Source organism: Tiliqua scincoides, chromosome 4, assembly GCF_035046505.1.
Source record: "Tiliqua scincoides isolate rTilSci1 chromosome 4, rTilSci1.hap2, whole genome shotgun sequence".
NCBI classification, from domain to species: Eukaryota; Metazoa; Chordata; class Lepidosauria; order Squamata; family Scincidae; genus Tiliqua; species Tiliqua scincoides.
This window is the reverse complement of record NC_089824.1, coordinates 75,008,717-75,028,129: the sequence shown is the minus strand read 5'-3', so window position 1 is coordinate 75,028,129 and position 19,413 is coordinate 75,008,717. Positions and strand designations below refer to the sequence as shown.

General features: G+C 41.5%; 1 protein-coding gene across 3 annotated transcripts in view; it reads right to left on the bottom strand.

The window, feature by feature from the left end:
* The window catches only part of KIF13A (kinesin family member 13A), a 128,712-nt gene that overhangs the window by 89,658 nt on the left and 19,641 nt on the right, over nucleotides 1-19,413 (bottom strand). For all 3 annotated transcript variants that reach the window (XM_066623208.1, XM_066623209.1, XM_066623210.1), the window contains exons 3-4: nucleotides 7,566-7,578; nucleotides 2,864-2,924 (exon numbers count right to left, since the gene is read on the bottom strand). In XM_066623208.1, the coding sequence (XP_066479305.1) occupies nucleotides 2,864-2,924; nucleotides 7,566-7,578 (74 nt within the window). The remainder of the gene's footprint in view (nucleotides 1-2,863; nucleotides 2,925-7,565; nucleotides 7,579-19,413) is intronic.

Here is a 19,413-nt window from a genome sequence, read left to right as displayed (position 1 = left end):
TTCTGCTTATTTATTTGTTTTACTTTAATTATTTATACTTATTTATTTTAATTTGATGATGTCACTTCCACCATGACATCACTTCTGGTGGGTCTTGGACAGATTGTCATTCTAAAAAGTGGGTCCCAGTGCTAAAAGTTTGAGAACTGCTGCAATAAGGTGTTAGTAAGTTGACACCCTGGGGGGGGTGTGTGTGACACCATTAGTGACCAAAATCATTAAAATCACAGTTTGGAGGAATAATATCATCAAGTTATATATCAATCAATGCGTAATTTCAAGCAGAATGTGTTCTATCTTTGTTCTATCAAACACACCCACCATCTGGGGTGTTGCCCCGCCCACTGCATGGGGGTGATGCGCTGGTATCCCGCACCGAGTGACGCGAACCCTAGTGATGCCACTGCTAAGACACCTATAAGGGTCTCATATAAACTATTCATTTAGGTCTGTGCAGAACTGGCATCTGAAATTTAATGCTGGTGTATAGGAATTTTAAATATTGTTATAATTTTTCCATATATATTTTGAATTCCTAAATAGTACTTTCTTGCTGTATTCCATGGGAATAAACCCAAAAGCAATCCTATGGAAAATGCTGTCAGGTCAAGCAGTGAAATGTAACTAAAATGGCAAAGAAAGAAAAATCCTAAATTATCTCACTGCAGTTGCCTGAGTTATCGACAAAAAAGATAGTACAACTATTTTCTCTTCAACTGATTTAAAATAAAGAAACATAAAAGCAAGGAACAAAAACTTCACACTCCTCTCTACCCCATTTAGTCATTTTTTAAGGAAAGACATCAGGTTTCCAAGAAGACAAGTCTCAAGGTTCAAAATTATATTGGGTCCTAGTATTTATTATTCCCACTGGTGACATGACAATCCAGTAATCTGGAAGACTGATAGCAAAACCAAGTTTGCTACTCTGTTAACCACTACACACCCATAGCTGTCAAAAGAAATGTACTGTCAGAAAGTATATTCAGGAAGGATTCAGTAGGCTGTGGAGATTGTATGGTTGACATCTCACACTGAATGCAAGTGGGTCAGTCAGATGAGACAAATAACTTTATAGGTGATCATGCAGATCTAGGGTTATGCCATCTGTAATCGTAACTGTCACATATTTTGAAAAAAAATAGATACGGGAAAAGATAGAATCAAACCTCCTCTCAAAAGGAGAGATTCTAAACCTACCATAATAGTGTTCAAAGAACATGGTCCTCATCCATGCTCTCTCAGGGAGGGTCAGTACAGCACAGTATAGCAAAATATTTCCTTGTCACTAAGGGGGGGCACAGGGAGAACAAAGAAGTACTACATGGTCAAGTACCTTTCTATGGTACTTACATCTAAGGCAGGGGTGTCCAAAGTTTTTGGCAGGAGGGCCACATCATCTCTCTGACACTGTCAGGGGCCGGGGGGGGGGGAGAATTTACATTTCAAATTTGAATAAATTTACATAAGTTTACATAAATGAATATATTAAAGATGAACTTATATGAATGAATGAAGGTCTATAAAAGGCCTTGCACAAAGCAAGGCTGGCCTTTCCTTTGCTGCCGCTACTGCATCACAGACATGAAACAGCAAGCAGTGGAGGGAGCCCTCATCCCACAGCTCATGCCAGAGGTCAAACAGTCACCCTCACACTGAGAGCAGTTGCGTCGGGCCAGTGTGGGCTCCAACAAATCTCTGGAGGGCCGGAGGCTCATTGGAGACTAGGGGTTTTCTGAGGGCCACATTGAGAGGCCTCAAGGGCCGCAAGTGGCCCCAGGGCCGGGGTTTGGGCACCCCTGATCTAAGGTACTGATGGAGTGTGATAAGTGAGGCAAGGCATTATTGGCAAAACAGAAGAAGATATACCAATAGGATCTTGCAGAACGTGACCATTCATGACGGGAACAGAGGAGAACATGTTCCTATTATTCAGAGGGAATGGCAGGATATAAACCATTTAAATAATAAACATAAAATATAACTGATGTAAGATATTAACTCTTTAATAATCAGACAGCTGACCTTTCAGCACCTTCTTTTACAAAAAATGGAACAAAAGGAATTTTGATTTCAATAGAGCTTAACAGCATCATTTTAAGAGTAGTCACAATACAGAACTGAATTCGACAGAGCAACACTTTATACCAGCAGTTCTCAAACTGTCATGAAGAGTTTGAGCTGCTGTATGACTTGGTGGGGATGGGGAGCAAGGCAGCAACGAACGCAACCCCCAGGATCGCATCGCCCAGGGGGCTGCAGGGACTAGCATTTACTTACCAGTCCCTGCAGCAGCGTCCTGGGGGTGCAGAGAGCCCTGCACGAGCAACTGCAGGGCTCCCCAGCCTCCAGAAAGTGAAAGCAGAGCGATCACACTCCACCTCTGCAAACTGGAAGTGGAGCGTGATCAATCCGCTTTCACTTTTAGAAGGCTGGGGAGCCCTGGAGACACTTATGCAGGGCTCCCCGCACCCCCAGAACACTGCTGCAGGGACTGGCAAGCAAATGCCAGTCCCTGTGCCCCCCTTAGCAACGCAATCCTGGGGATCACATCGCTGCCTCCCCCCTGCCCCAGCCCGTTAAGGGGACAGAGGCCAGGGCCCTCTGGCTCGGGCATCATGACACCCCAGTTTGAGAAGCCCTGCTTTATACTATTAAAATTCCAGGTTGCAACAAAGAGCACATTCTGTAAGCCAGTCAGGCTGGTTATTCAGAAGGTTCATATAATGCTGCTGTTTAAACAGAAAGCGTTCATTCACTAGGAGAAACCAAGAGTCTCCATTTCAGACAAATGGGTGTTATGGACTAGAGGTGGAAATTTTAAAAATCAACAGTCAAGCAAAGAGGTAATGAAAAATTATACCTGCATATTTTTCAGTGTTTGATTCATCCATAGACCAAAAGCAGTAATCAAAGGCAAACACCTAAGAAAAACATAGAAACTAAATTAAAATCTTCCTCAAATTATCACACTTCACAATACTCTGAACAAAAATCAGTCTTCATCTTAGCAGGTTTGGAAAAGGAACATTTAAAGTCATAAATAACCAAGATGCTTCTCAGATTATTACCAGGATTTGTTTTCTTATCTGGACTACACTAAGAACTTTCTATACTAGCATTCCACTCATGGAAAGTGACCACCAACAGCTGTAGAGAAAACACTAATCCTACACTACTCACTGAACCACTGTAATCCCTCAATCCCTCAATGTAACTTTGTATTCCTCTGTAACTATGACTGTACATCTGTAACTGAAGATAGCACACTTGTGTAGAATGCTCCAGTTCATTTATTTCAGGAATTTGAGTACACCATGCATTAGATACTTAGTGACTTTTAAAATGGTTAAAACTAAAACCAATGTTGCTTACACACAATCATTCTTCTTTGAAGATGATCCATAAGGAGGTTACATATCACACATACATAGGATAGCACTTTAGTCGGTTAAGGGGATAATTGCCCTTTCCCCCTCACAATAGTGAGGAACATCAATGGCCTTGTGAGACAGAGGAGGAGAATTAGGCTCTGAAATATCACTTTTGGGTTTGCTTTCTTTTAATTCTGAACACCATTTTTTCTTCTTCTTTTTGAGCCCCTTAGGAACAGGTCTACTACTAATAAGTAGGGGGGAAAATACAAGCCACCATGAGCTTACACTGCACATTAGATTCTTGGCAACTTTTATATAATCAAAACTAAAATTTGGGGGGTGAAGAGAGAGAGACAGACAGATAGGCAGCTGGATAGCCAGGCCACTTAACAAGAAGCCCATCAACAACAAAGGCTCCCTTTCCCAACTTAGCAACAGCCTGAAATAACTGAGGCTATATTAAGGAGGGAGCAGGTTATCTTTATCCTCAGTTCAAAACCTAGCTGTTCAGTACAGCAGTACTTGGCATGTCAGCTCCAAATGAGGAAGCAGACAAGAATATTTATTCATTAATACATAACCTGCCTGTTTTCAAATAGCCCCAAAGCAGCTATCAAAAGTGTAAACACATAAAAGCAATTTCCAATAAAGCAAACTGAACAGTTTTAAAGAAGAAATTAATAAACAAAAAATTAAAGCTGTATGTGGATCTCTTTTAAAGAAAAACAGCACCATTTCCTTTAGCAATTAGGTTTTTGATGACATGGACAATGCATGATTCTGAAGTTGATAAATACAGACATGTATTTTTAAAAAACACCTATCAAATAAATCTTAACTCAACACTGTCCCCATTATCTTATGGTGGAGGAAATCTAATGAAAAAAATACATGTTGACAAGTGTGCAGACTAGAACATTGCTATTGCTTTCTGTGTTGACAACATCAGTGTATTCCTGAGATTACCTTTTCCTTCCAATTGTTACCACAAATTTCAAAGCAGCCACTTTAGAAAGAAAGTTCCAAATTACTCTTAATTCCTACCTGAAAAATAATCAGCATCTCCGCTCACATTTCAATTGAATAACTCGCTGTACAAACAGTACCATAGTCCGTACTGACACAACCGATGGGTGGCATGTTCAGATATGCATAGCAGTCAGAGAAGCAGCTTTCATCTTTCAGTACATTCAGCAAGAACACTCTTATACTTAACAAAAAAGACTAGTGCCCTCTGTACTGGACTGCACATATACTCCAGAATCAAATGTACAGGTATAATCTAATTATCCACGAATTTTTCACCCAAGGTTTTATCTCAACACGATGAGAAGTGCTCTTTATATTAAAGGAAAAATGTCATTTAACAATAGCCTCATTAATGCAAGAAAGGGCAGCCGATTGACAATCCATCAATCATTCTCTCTCCAGGCACTTACAACAGCTTCACTCCAAGGCAAATGACCCCTCCCTTCCCCCTGAGCACAGTGAAAGAAAATCACTTTGCATTCTTTCCCAGCACTGGGTGAAAGGAGGGGTCACTGGTTTGGAGTAAAGCCTTTCTAAGCCCCCCCCCCCCCCCGAGAGACTGATTGATGGATTGTCTGCCTAATGACTCTGTCTTACATCACAAAGGTCAGCAAGGTTTTTAAATCACCTAGTAAAGGGACATTGTTTTTTAAATGGATTTGCTTGAATGAGATTTTTGCTATCCACGAGTTCTGGGACTAGAACCTGTGTGAATAATGAGACTCAACCTGGAAAGTCCTATGTATAGAGGTGTTTGTTTTCTGTGAGCAAAATAGGATTACAGCCTAAGTCTTACTGAATACAATGAGCTTACATCTGAGAAAAATAAATACCACTGTTTTCAAATACTTCTACCAATGTACCATCCAAGGGCCCAATCCTATCCAGTTTTCCAGTGACGGTGTAGGCGTGCCAATGGGGCACGCGCTGCATCCTGTGGTGGGGAGGCAGTCACAGAGGCCTCCTCAAGATAAGGGAATGTTTGTTCCCTTACCTCAGAGTCCCATTATGGATGCATCTGTGCTGGAAAGCTGGATAGGATTGGGCTCTATGTTGTCCCTTATATGTCAACCTTTTTACAAATTTTACTATGGTACTATTTAATTCAGGTATGCACTAAAACAAAACATGTGATTAATCTATTAACTAGCCTACTATTGCTCATGGAAATATATAAAATTTTATCCAAATTCTGATACCATGAGATTAATTAGTACAATTAAGAACTACTCAGCTTATTTTCTCCATTTGCTCTTCTAAAATACATTAATGTGAAGGCCATTTCAACAGCAAAAGTGAGTTCCATTGTTTACACTGCTGCCGGACCCTACCACACCTCATGGACCCACTAAGATAGTGATGGGGGGAGCAGGGAATGGGTGGGGAAAGGGAGAAATGCAAGGCTTGAAGGCAGTGGGAGGGGTGGGTCTAATGGCAATAGCGTGTGCCACATTCTCTCCCCTCTTTTTAAGGCTCCCCAACCCTTCCTTCTTCTCAGACTTGCACCAGCTAAAGAGCTGGCATAGGTTCTAGGGAACCCATTGGCAAGCAGGAGACTTACCGAGGGATAAAAAGAAGGAATTCTCCTTTTCCCTCCCAATCCAACCCACCCTGCTGGATACACTGCACACATTTTTGGGGAGGCTGCATTGGTGGGAGGGAGGATAGGATTGAGCTTTTAGACTAGGATTCAAAAAACTGCTGGAGGCACATCTATGACCAATCCAGATGCTGATGATCACAGATTTATCCTGGAAGGTCTGACGCCTTAGCTTGGCCAAAACAAGATATGATGCTGTTTTGTTCTTTTAAAACAAATGAATGGAGCAGTGATTTTAACAGAGCGGCAACTCTGCGGAAAAGGCTATTTTCTCAATTTAAATCCATCTCCAGGCTGCTATTAACACTGCCATGATAAAAATATCCAGACTCCTATGTTGTGCTCATATTTTCTTCCTAGCAGGGCCAACAGCAGCTTTGAGAAAGGCCAACGAAGTTTTGAAAAATCAAGCAGGGGAAAGGTCAGACACCACTCCCCTTGAGCTGCTGGTTCCATTCAAAACCAAAGCATCCCCATTCCTTGCAGTGGATTTTAAAGACAAAAAAGTCATTTTGGGATACATAGCTGGCCTTCAACTATGCTGATTTTTTTTTGACTCTTAGTCACCCATTTAAATGTCATAAATACTGGTCTTGAAATCATGTGTGCTTTTAACCTCCAGGAGCTATGCAATTCAAATGTAAGATGCATGCAGTTTTCCTAATCTTGAAACACACACACACACACACACACACACACACATATACACACACACACACAAAAGGTAGAATGGAAGGAGATCTTGAGTAACTCATATACAAGTGCAACCTCAGCAACCACCAATTTAACTCAATATGCATTCTGGGGCGATGCTAGGAAGAACAACAAACCTCTGTGCAACCTAGAAGTGCATCTTTTGAGCTATTTTTAACCCTGTCAGGCTTGGAAACTGTATGGGTGGAAAGCACGAAGGTAAGAAATGCTATTTTGGTGTACTTTTTTCACTTTAAAAGCATTTAAATGGCAACCCCAGTATCCATGGCTTTTGGTATCTGCAGGAGGTTCCGGAACAGAACCCCTGTGGATACTGACGCCAGATGGTAAGCAACTGTATATGCCTGCATCAGAAATCAAGTCAGTTCTATATGCAACTGCAGACAGGTCCAAATGCACTGCATTTTGGTAATTACTACATCAACTTGTAACCTAAGTAACACTGAAATAATTCAGTATGTATATCTGACAAAGCAGCCTTTTGAACATGCACATCAATCTTATTTGACTACCAATGAACGCACATGAAACTATTCATAAAAACAGACTTCACTATCCATTTTCCAGATTTTTTTTCCTGTACCCTGTTTAAGAACCTGAATAGGGACAAATAATGCAGTAAGAACCCCTAAGTCACATTAGAACACATAGGTTTTAATTGAAAAGTGAACTGAAAATAGCTCTTAAATGCTGGGTTGTGTCCTAAGGGTACACATAAAGAAGGCAAAAATGTTGTGAAGGCCATATGTGTTTTTACAAGCACATGCAGAAGATACTGAGCAACAGTATAAGAAGAACATATAAGAGCCAACATAAGCAGAATCAGAAGTCATCCATTCACTTACCTTCGGTGATTTTCTGCAGGATGAAAATACAACAGCAGCAACACAGGATTGTCAACATATCCACATAACAGAAAACATAAAAAAGAAGAGAAATATAAGATTAGTGCTTGGAATAATTAGGATACTCTGTACATTATTTTAGGGAGAAAGGTCTATTTTTATATTTACTTAGGGAAGCAATCCCTTTTCTCTTTTTCTCTAGTAGAAACAAAATTGAGAAGCTACATACCTGCACAATTTCCACCATTACACATTTTGCAAATAACTCATATTGCTTGCTCATAATACGTAAAACAACTCTGCAGAATCTAGCAAATAACCAGCTGAGCTTCAGTGACCCATACATTCAAGTTAAAGGGAATGGTCAAAGAAAAGCTGCACTACGTTAATAGTATCTTAAATAAGTACTGCATGCTTCATATAATTGATGAGACAAATTCCTATTATCTAACTATTTTCAGACAGACTTGGCGAAACTATAGTTTATCTACAGATGGTAACATAAAAATAAATAAAATCCCACAACTAATTCTGAAAGAGTTTATTATTATTATTATTATCATCATCATCAACAACAACAGGTATTTATATACCGCCTTTCTTGGTCTTTATTCAAGACTTTATTCAAGGCGGTTTACATAGGCAGGCTTTATTAAATCCCTATTAAATAGGGATTTTTACAATTTCAAAGAAGGTTCTTTCTTTCAAGAACGACTACATTCAAGGTGTTTCATTCTGATCTGGCTTCACATTCTGGCCTCCATCCTCCCACGCTCAGAGCAGATGGAATTGCTCGGCTTCAGCTTGTCAGCTGCTCCAAGGTCGCACGGTGCCAGTGGCCTCGAACTGGCAACCTTATGGATGTTATCTTCAGGCAGACGGAGGATCTACCCTCTAGACCAGACCTCCTGCTCCTTTAAAGTTTATGCTTTAAAGATCAAAACCAGCACATCACGTTGTGCCTGGAAATTATTTGGCAGCCAGTACAGCTGATGGAGCAGTGGCACAACAAGAGTTGAACTGCCTAACTCTAGCAATCACATGGGCTGCCACATTCTGCACTAACTGCAGATCTTGAACCGTCTTCAAGGGCAGCCCAAGTAAAGCATGTTCCAACAGCAAATACAGGTCGTTATCCACTGGGGTTCTATTCCAGAACCCCTAGTGGATAAAAAAAAAATCCATGGATTAAAAAAAGCAATGGCAAAATAGATTTAAAGACCCACTTCTGGTTTCTTGCCCCTCCATTGCTTCTAATAGTATAAGGTCATGTCTCAACATCCCCAGGGGTTTGTTCCCGAGACTCTCTGCTGATACCATAAAGTGTGTTAAATAAAAGCAGTTTAAAAAAAATAAAAAGTACATCTCTTTTCAATTGCAGTTTAAAAATAGCTTTTCTTACAGTTATAGAGAAGCAGTCAGCAATTAGAAATGCAGATGACCACCTGGCTCAGCTGAAGAATGGAATGATTGCCTGCATGACTGTCTCTCTACAACAGTAAGAAAAGTAGTTTTTTTAAGACTGTGGTATTAAAGGAATGCATTTTTCCCCTTCTCAGCACATTCCTTCTCATTTGCAGTGGCCATTCATGTTGAGTCAAATCAGTGTATAAAAAAATCAGTGTATAACAAGGTTCGACCTGTAGTGTTACAATCTCGATGCTACCACTGCATGGATCACTGTGGCCAGAAACACACAACCCAGGTACATTTGCAGCTGGCGTGCCAGCAATGCAGGTGGTCTTCACAGAGGTAAGGTTGTAATTGTATTACCACTGGTATAAGACAATGGTTGCTGAGAGCATGTTAACTGTCAATATGAATGGCTGCATTCCACCAAAAGCTACAACTGGGGTGTTTTTCTCAGTGACCAACACGGAACACAAAATAATGAGAATTTCTGTTCAAATTGCAATATGATAATAGGATCAAAACATGAAAAACTACTCATTTCACGAACTAACACCACTTAATTCTGATGAATCCACAAGTAGTTTTCACTAAGGCAGCAAGCCCCTGAAGTGTTTCTGATGGTGGAATGGCTCAGCTAAAGTATCTGCTAGAGCAGTGGTACTCAAACTTTGAGGGAGCTTTACTCCCTCAGTAAGTCTTTGTGGGGGAGGGGCTAAGACAGCAACGCGATCCCCAGGATCGAGCTGCTAAGCGGGGGACGAGTGGGGGTGCTTGTCACTTACTTTTAGAAGGCAGGACTGCAGCAGGCTGCAGGAGGTGCAGGGAGCCCTGCGCAGCCCTGCACAGCAGTCCTCAAGGCTTGGAACTTTCACTAAAAGCGGGTGCAAAGCACCTCCTGCAGCCTTGCCTTCTAAAAGTAAGTGACAAGCACCCCCCCGAAATGGACGCAATCCTGGGGACCGCCTCCCTACCTTAAAAAAATTATGCTTGTCTATGTGGTGCTGCACTTTTGAGAAGTTTGGAAAATCAATTAATATGTATGTATATATGTTTGGTAACAGGTCTAAAATGATACAGAGTTCACAGCTGAAATGTTTATTGTGCTGCTTGTACTGTGCTGAATAAGAATTTGGACAAAAATATATACCACAATTTGCTATTTTAAACAAGAAATTTTGGGGAAAAATCCCCCCAAAACCCCTAGTTATAACAAGAATGTGATTGCTATATCAAAAAAGTCTTCTCTGACAATCATTTTTACTGATTTCAAAATTTTGATTTTTTTTTTTACATCTTTATAGGGGGCTTTATTATTCAAAGTTCATAAAACCTTTTTACCATCATTTAAAATTGAAATAAATTGTAGCAGTATGTAAGCACATTTAATTTTCATTAAGACAGACAAACATAACCATTTTGACTGTGTTTCATTTACACAATGAACCAATACTATACAAAGTGACACATTAACTTTTTTTTCTGAAACACGCCTCTATGCAATTCCAATGAATTTTTACATGTTTTTGAAGTGCATTTATTCCTGGAATCCATGTTAACATTCTCTGCTTTGCTGCATGTTCAAACTATAACAATTCAGCAAGAAACCAACTTCTTTACTGTTATAGTCAATTGCTAGGCAGAAGAAAACTATCAGATTTTATCCAATTTATGTTACTAGCATGTTTCCAAACAAGCTGCTGAAAAGACAAGCTGGTATATCCTTTCAACATTGTTTCATGACAATGTATAAATATTCCTTAATTTTGTTACTAGAAAGGCAAGTACATTCCTCAGGTGTGTATCATAATCTCAAGCATTTCCCAACAACACTTTACCCTTGATCAGCAGTGCCCAAGAAACTAATTTTTGCTACAACTGTGCAAGAGTCAATATGTAGCTGAATTTCTGTGGGTGGGGGAGGCGGAGGAACTGAGACCCAAAAAGCATAACAAACTCCACAAAGTATCATTAGCATGAGAGTATTCCATACTGCTATTACAAAAAGCTCTAAATGTATCCTGGAGATGCATCACTTTTTTCCAGTCTGTATTTAGCTATAAAACTTCATTAAATTTTTCATAATACCTGGGTAAGCCACATGCAGATGTGCACAACAAACTGCAAAATGAATATATACCCTATAGGCTATGCGTTATTGAAAACTGAGGCAAACACACAACTGAGCCACAAAGGATGAATGATCAAGTTAGATACATACCTTGCATGGACCAACCCTTAAATGATATTTCTATAACTGGTAAAATGAAAACTATTATATCCCAAAAATAGAAATTACAAAGTACAAGTTTAGTTCCATATACCAAGACTCAAGTTTCCACACAGCAATCTCAGTTTCCTGACAGATAATGGAAACACCACTTCATGTGCTACACCGGAGAGATACAGTCACCCACAGCTTTGCAAAGAGAAGGATGAAAAAGTACTGCTATTGTTACAGTTTTTAAAGGTATTGTTACAGTTTTGTTATTGTTACAGCTATTACTATTAACTATTGTTACAGTTTTTAATGACATTAACATGAACAGGCTACACTGACTTTTCTTTGCTCCTGTTCAGTGCTAAGATATACCTAAGAAAGTTACCATAGTTCTGTCTATTTTTCTTAATGCATGCTCATAAACAGCACAAAAGCAAGGAACTTGCCGTAGACGCCCACCTACCCCACAGATAAGTTGAGGGCAGGTTTTGAGCCAACAATCATGGAATTTTCTATGACCCTCAAATAAGTCGGGGGTTAAACTTAGGGGGGTGTCTATAGTTTTGTCTGATTTTACCCAAGACCAGATCCTGAAAAATAACCTACCACTAATTGTTACCTAAGAACTGTAGTCTCTAATTTATTAAAAACATAGTAAAAGATCATAAGATACATTTTTATTCTTTTTAAATTCTGGTCTTCACCACCTTTTGTAAACAGAGTAAGTGCACTTTAAACAACATACCAGTAAAACAGTGGATTCCAACCTGGTATTCACGTACTCCCAAGGACACTCAACAGGACCTTTAGGGGTACTCGAAAAAGAATGGAATAATGCAGAAAAAGGCAGGTCATGCTCCAGAATGCCTTGCAAGGCAGGAAGGGAGGTAGCTAGTTGGCTGTGAAAGCCCCACCAATAGCTAGTTTTTGTTCATCAATTCATCTATGAACCAGTGATTGAAAACCAGCACAGTAAAAAAGCTGAAACATAACATGGAAAGTGATCAATCACCCAGAATTTCTCAGTGCACTTCTGGTGCAAAACAGTGCAAAGACAGTCTTCTGTTCTTCAAACAGATGAAAAGAGAAAATATGTGATGAATACATGAAGTCTTGGCTTTCAAAATGGCCACTGCTGTATCCTGCGGGGTCAGGGAGTAGGACTATGACTCTTACAAAAGAGTTTATTACATAGAGAGGACAAATTCAGAAAATATCTGCTGATGCCATGAAGTATAAGAAACAGCTATTTCAAGTGAAACAATAAACCAACAGTCACTTAAAGTTGCCTATATGCCAATAACATTGTCTACCAAGCAAGCATAGTTATTCTAAACAAACACGTTTAAATGAACATGTGAAAAAATTATCAGCAGGAGCCATCATTTCCTTATTGGCATGGTCTACTTGTAAGCATGGAAATACCATCTCCGTTAATGCAGTAAGCAGTAATTGAAACTCAAGCTTAAGTAATTGAAGCTCAAAAAACTCAAATATTAACAGTGAAACTGTACAGTACTATGAAAGTTGAAATGTTTTATATTAACTTCAATAAATCATGATAAATTACCTACGATAAATCTGAAAAAGCTAGTACAATTCTACTCAATGAATAAAAAGACAATGACTTTGAGAATATAAGTTTCCATATTCAACTGAACCAACAGATTGGCGTAGAAATGGATTATTTCAGGTAAACAAACCAGGATTAAAGCATAGTCTGAACCCATGATTTGAAGTTAGTTCATTAAGCAGAGTTTGCCCTAGCTATGATTTTGCATTATTTTGGTGTTTATTTTGCATAAGCTGGTGTTTACAGAGATGTCAATTTGGATTGGCAGTAAAACAGAGTTGCTCTAAACTGAAAGCTGCTCTTGCTGAACAATCCATGCCTTCTTTGTCTTCCGACCATCATCTCTGTTCACATCCTCTCATTGAAATATACAATATGGGCAGGCAGCTTCACTGTTTTTCTGTCAAACTAAAACAAACACAAAGAAATCAAAGGTGTCTCATCTCAAAACTTATTCTTTCAAACTCCCAAAATTCAAAAGTGATGAGAGTATGACTTTGAAAGTTGTTTAAAGAACTCCAAAAAGTTTTCCGTTTCACATTAACCAACACTGGAGAGGTTATAAAGTGCTTAGTGTGTGGAACAGGCAAGAAAGAGTTAAGTGTTTCCTGGAAGGGGAAAAGTAGAAGAACTGTGCTTTCTACTTACTTACCCCTGCTAACTGGGTAGGAGGCACTTTTTCAAGGGGTGCTTCTCTTTTGTTTAGCAGGGCGGGGAATAACTGGCCCTCCCCAGCAGTGTCTTTTCTAGTGGCTGTTCGCTGATATTCTTTTGCATCTTTTTAGATTGTGAGCTCTTTTGTGACAGGAAGCCATTTGTTATTTGATTTTTCTCTGTCAACCGCTTTGTGAACTGTTAGTTGAAAAGTGGTATATAAATACTGTTAATAATAATAATATGACTGAGCCAAGAACAGGCAGAAATGTTCAAAGAAACTAGTGATTGGCTTGCAATACCACATTTCTCCTCCTAACAGATGACAAGGAATATAACCTATGAGGCAATACTTTGCCATCTGCTGGGAAAGAACAAGAAGCTTTGGATTATATCCAGGAACTTCATCAGAGGACAGGTGGAAAGGGCAGCCAAAACAAACCAGGATGAGAGAACAAGCCAGGATTGGGTGATAATTTGAGGTGCCAATTCTTAAACAAACCACAGTTGAGATAAACCATGGCTCTATGCAATGTCTGAACTGGCCAAAAGTCACTCCAGAACTTTCACATCCTAGCATAAAGCATGCTGAGCTTCAATTCTTAAGAAGTAGAACTATAAAAAGCAGTAGCAGAAAAGTTTACAATGTTTGATGCATGTTTCAAACAAGAAAGGATGGCTAACTTACAGTACAATCCTATACATGTCTACTCAGAGGTAAATCCCATTGTGTTAAATGGGGCTCACTCTTAGGAAAGTGTATATAGGATTGTACCCTTAATCAGAATAATATCTTAAAGCACAACTACAGATGCAGGAGCTTAACATGGAGACTGACTATGCATGTGCTTGTCTAAGGTTACAGTTACAACTCTGCATTATGGAGAAACTGCAAAGAAAAATTTAAATCTATCCCTAAAGTATCTTTAAAATTCTTATTTTCTTTCTGCTTAAGATTAACTAGAAAGGAATGAGCCTATAAGAAGCTGAGGATTTGCAACACATTCTCTTCTGCAAAAAGGCCAATGTCTACTGACCCAATTCCAAGGTTTCCATTTGAATTTGGCCTTTGTGACAAAGCACAATTCAATTTTCCAATATTAATTTCAAGAGCATGATGGAAACAATGCATGTTAAAATGTAATTGTAAAGAGAGCATCCCCAGCTTACACTTTATCAGACATTTTCAATCACTGTGCTGTTGCACACTGGTGTGCCGCAAACAGTCTACAGGTATGCCATGGGAGTTTGGGGAAGGTTCGCTTATTAGTAGGGACACTGGGGGGGTGAACCCCCCCACCAATAACATAGTGCGCCTTGTCAACTGTCAAAAAACTGATGGTGTGGCTTGACAATTGTAGTACCTTGTCAGATGCTGTGAGATGCTGAGATGACTAAGGGAACAGCAGCTGCATTCTCTCATTTTTTTAAGCTAACTATTGGGCATATACTGAGTAAGTGAAATTGCCTGCACTATTTAAACTGTTTTCCTCTGGGGGGACGACGACAACAGGACAGAGTACCTGTATTTGAAGAACGTATGAAGCAGAGCTCATTAAAATGTGCGTACCTTTTTTTGACATACCAGGTATTTACATTTTGACTATGTCTGCCTATTCCATGTTCACATCTCTTCATCCTGCAGATGCTGCCATAGTTTTGATTTTTAAGAAGAACCCCAGAGTTCAGTGCTCTTCTGGGAACACAGTGCTCTTTTTTCCCCATATGCCCCCCCCCCCGGGCCAGGTCTCTGTAGCAGATAAAACTACATAAAGAGGATAAAACTAGTCTCTCAGTGGATAAAAATTATAAAGTTTTCCCCAGATTAGCTACTAGTCTGGGTAAAGGGAAATCAGAGAGCAGGAAGCGATGTATGCATGCTAACCACTAGACACAACTCCCCTCAGTCAGCCTGCCTTCTCTCAGGGGTCCTCTTCCCTGACAGGGACCAATGACAAGAAGGTAAGATGAGGACAATTAAGCTACCCACAATTACACTGCACCCCTTTCAACATTCAAATCAAAACCCCACACTTTAAACACAAATTGGGCAGAAATATGAAAAAATGTGGTCGCCTCTATCATGTCTTTACCTTTATTACTTTACCTGTATTGGCATAAAAATAAGCAATTTCATACAGAGTCATAGCACAGAGTGAAAAAGGCAGCTCCTTATGAGGAGCTGTGTCACATCAGCGAACATTTACCCTTACACAATAGGGTAGTCCACATATTGCTAAATTATCCTCTGGGCTCCAGACATTGCTATCCTCTGTCATGTCTCAGATCCATTTTTTAAGCCTCAAAAATAAAAATGTGCTGCAAATTGAGTCTTTTCTTTCTCACTATCCCCAACATATCATTCTTAGAAAGATGGTCAATACAAATAGTTGGTTCAAGATAGGCAACCGCACAATTATGATATTGTTTTCTTGCCCATAACCTGTTCTCTAGAACCAATAGTCTCATTTGCTGCAAAACTCAATAATTTTATTCCAACAATTACACAGCATAATTAGAGTACTACTATACTATATACAGAACATACTACACAAATTCCTGTCACCCATACTCAGACATTTGTGCCAGATAAACCAGACAGATTAAAAGAGATCAATTGTGCATAAAAATCATGTGATAAGCTTTTGAAAAAGAGGGCCTTGAAAACATTGTTATTAACATTCAGACAAACAGTGTGTGCCAAAGTTCTAGAGGTTTCTGTATCAAGTGTATTGGCAAGCCAGGAAAGGATGTAGCCATATATATATATTATGTCCACATACAATTGTAACTGTTATAAGAAACAGCAAATCTAAGCTCTCTATCTACTTTCAGTCTCTTAGGGTTTCAAAATACACTGAGTTTGTAAAAAGATGAAAAAAGTTGCATAAGAGATTCTCTGGATATTACGTTCAGTTTTCAACTTATACCAGTGTCCTTGTAGAACATATAACTTGAGTTGCAATTTGATCTAAGCACACTTTCCTAAGGAGTAAGCTTCACTGAACACAGTATAACTTCACTAAACACACATTCTGGAGTAATGTCTGGAATCTTACTGCTAAGTCTGCATCTCAGATTTTCCATTACATGTACATACACTGAAATCCTTCTGTGAATCAAAAAAAATATTTTGGACACTGAAGTGCTGCAACGATAAAGGACTGTGCACCATAAGTCAGGAGCAGGGATGCCCAAACCCAGCCCACAGGCCACTTGCGGTCCGCTGTGGGTCACCATCCAGCCCCCAGGGGGTCCCCTCATCTCCAATGGGCACTTGGCCCTCACCCCAGCCTGTGCTGGCCCACCGCAGGAGCTCCACGCCTTACTTTCCCTCACTGCCGCTGAGCTCAGTGGCAGCGAAGACAAGCCCAGTGTGTGTGCAGGGCCTTTTATAGTGGGAAGGTAATGTGAGACTTGCAGGTCTTGCGTTACTTCCCACTATAAAAAAACCTGTGTGCTTGCCGGCTGGTCTCTTTCTGCCTTGCCCATGGGCTGGACTGGGCTGGGCTACAATCCGCTGGGTTTGGCTCCCCTCCCCTCCTACAACCTGAGCCAGGGGAGCACAGGAGAGAGAGATCCCCTGGGGGGGGGAGAAAGGAGGAGGTCTCTCCCTGCCTTGCACATGGGGCTCAGCTGGGCTCGGCTCCCCTCCCCTCCTGCAACCTGAGCCAGGGGACTGCAGGAGAGAGAGAGAGAGAGATTCCAAAGGAGGGAGAGAGCTCAGCCTGCAGCACATGTCTCTGAGGGAGGGAGGGAGGGCTGGTTGGCTGGCCAGGAAGGCAGACAGGCAGCAGCAGCACATGCCGCCCTAGCTAATGAGGAAGGGCAGTTAGGTGGGCAGGCAGGCAGGAGCAGGCAGGCAGCTAAGCGGGCGAGTGGGCGGCCAGGCAGGAGCACAAACCGCCCAAGCAAATGAGGGAGGGAAGGAGGAAGGGCGAGGGGGCAGGCGAGCAGGCAGGTGTATGTGTGTGAAAGTGTGGAAGATTCCCCCCCCCATTTGTTTGTACGAATGGGATCATAAACTGGCATGAAGATCTCCCCCCCCAGTATTAGTGTGAATGGGATCATGAACTGGCATGAAAATCTCCCCCCCTTATTAGGGTGAATGGGATCATAAACTGGCATGAAGATCTCCCCCCCTTATTAGGGTGAATGGGATCATAAACTGGCATGAAGATCTCTCCCCCCCCCTTATTAGCTTGAATGGAATCATAAACTGGCATGAAGATCTCCCCCCCCCCCCAATTAGGGTGAATGGAATCATAAACTGGATTTAACTCATTCATTCATTTTCCGTCTCTAATATATTTATGTAAATTTATCCAAATTTGAAATGTAAATTACCGTATTTTTCGCTCCATAAGACGCACTTTTTCCCCCCAAAAAAGTGGGGGGGAAAGTGTGTGCGTCTTCTGGAGCAAATACTGCAAAAAAAAAAAAAAAAAAACTCCGCCCCTGGCCCCGCCCCCTGCCCGCTCTGCTCTGCTCACCTTCCCAGGAAAGTGTGGGTGGGATGGCAGTCTTGCTGAGCAAACCCTCCTGTCTACTCAGAAGTAAGTCTCAGCGTCACTGGGGCTCACTCCCAGGAAAGCGTGGGTGGGGTGGCAGTCTTGCTGAGCAAGCCCCTAGAGCAGGGGTGCTCATTATGTCGATTGAGAGCTACCAGTCGATCTCCATGCAAAATGAGTCAATCGCAGGCTTCTCTCCCATCCAAGCATCCCTAGGAGTGAGCCCCTGGCAGGCTTGTGAGCCCAGGGAGGGAGCCTAGGGAGTGAGCCCAGGGAGCCCAGGGAGTGAGCACCTGACGGTTCTGTGTGGTTCTGTGTGCAAGGGGTTTTGCACTGGTCTTGCTGTGATTTCTATACAGAGATCTTCCCTCCCCCACACCTTTCCCCTGCTTTTGCACTGGTACGTATGGAGATCTGCGCCCCCCCCCACTTCCATCTGTTGGTTCTGTGTGCAAGGGGTTTTGCACTGGTCTTGCTGTGATTTCTATACAGAGATCTTCCCTCCCCCACACCTTTCCCCTGCTTTTGCACTGGTATGTATGGAGATCTTCGCCTCCCCCCACTTCCATCTGTTGGTTCTGTGTGCAAGGGGTTTTGCACTGGTCTTGCTGTGATGTCTATACAGAGATCTTCCCTTCCCCACACTTTTCCCCTGCTTTTGCACTGGTATGTATGGAGATCTGCCCCCCCCCACTTCCATCTGTTGGTTCTGTGTGCAAGGGGTTTTGCACTGGTCTTGCTGTGATGTCTATACAGAGATCTTCCCTCCCCCCCACCTTTCCCCTGCTTTTGCACTGGTATGTATGGAGATCTTCGCCCCCCCCACTTCCATCTGTTGGTTCTGTGTGCAAGGGGTTTTGCACTGGTCTTGCTGTGATGTCTATACAGAGATCTTCCCTTCCCCACACCTTTCCCCTGTTTTTGCACTGGTCTGTATAGAGATCTGCTCCCCCCCCCCCTTGTATTGGAATCGAGGAAGATCTGGTGAGGAGGTAGATGTGGTGTCAGCAGTGGCCCCTTTAAGGGTAAGGCCTGGGCATCCAGCAGAGTGTGCTGCACAGCTGCAGCCACTGGAAGGCAATAGGGCCCTCAGGGATATAAGGAGTACCAGAGGCAGAAAGGGTTTGTGGGTTTTGAAGGAGTGCAGGTTGGAGGTAGGGGAGGAGACTGACTGGGTTTATTGAATTTGGAATCTGACTGTGGATTGTGACTGGACTTGGATACCCTGATGGATTTGACTGACCTACCTGGAACCTGACCTTGGACTGTAATTTGGCTTATTGGCTCTGGACTCTGATTTGGTAACTCTGATTGATGGGACTGATTTACTTGGCATCTGTGGACTGGAATTGGACTCACTTTTGCTTGCTGCACTGGTGAGTTGCACAAGGGGGACTGATCAGCCTTAAGCGGGCACGAGGCCCAGTGGTTTGGAATTTGGCAGAACATCATTGTAGCAGAAAGATGATGTGATCCCCT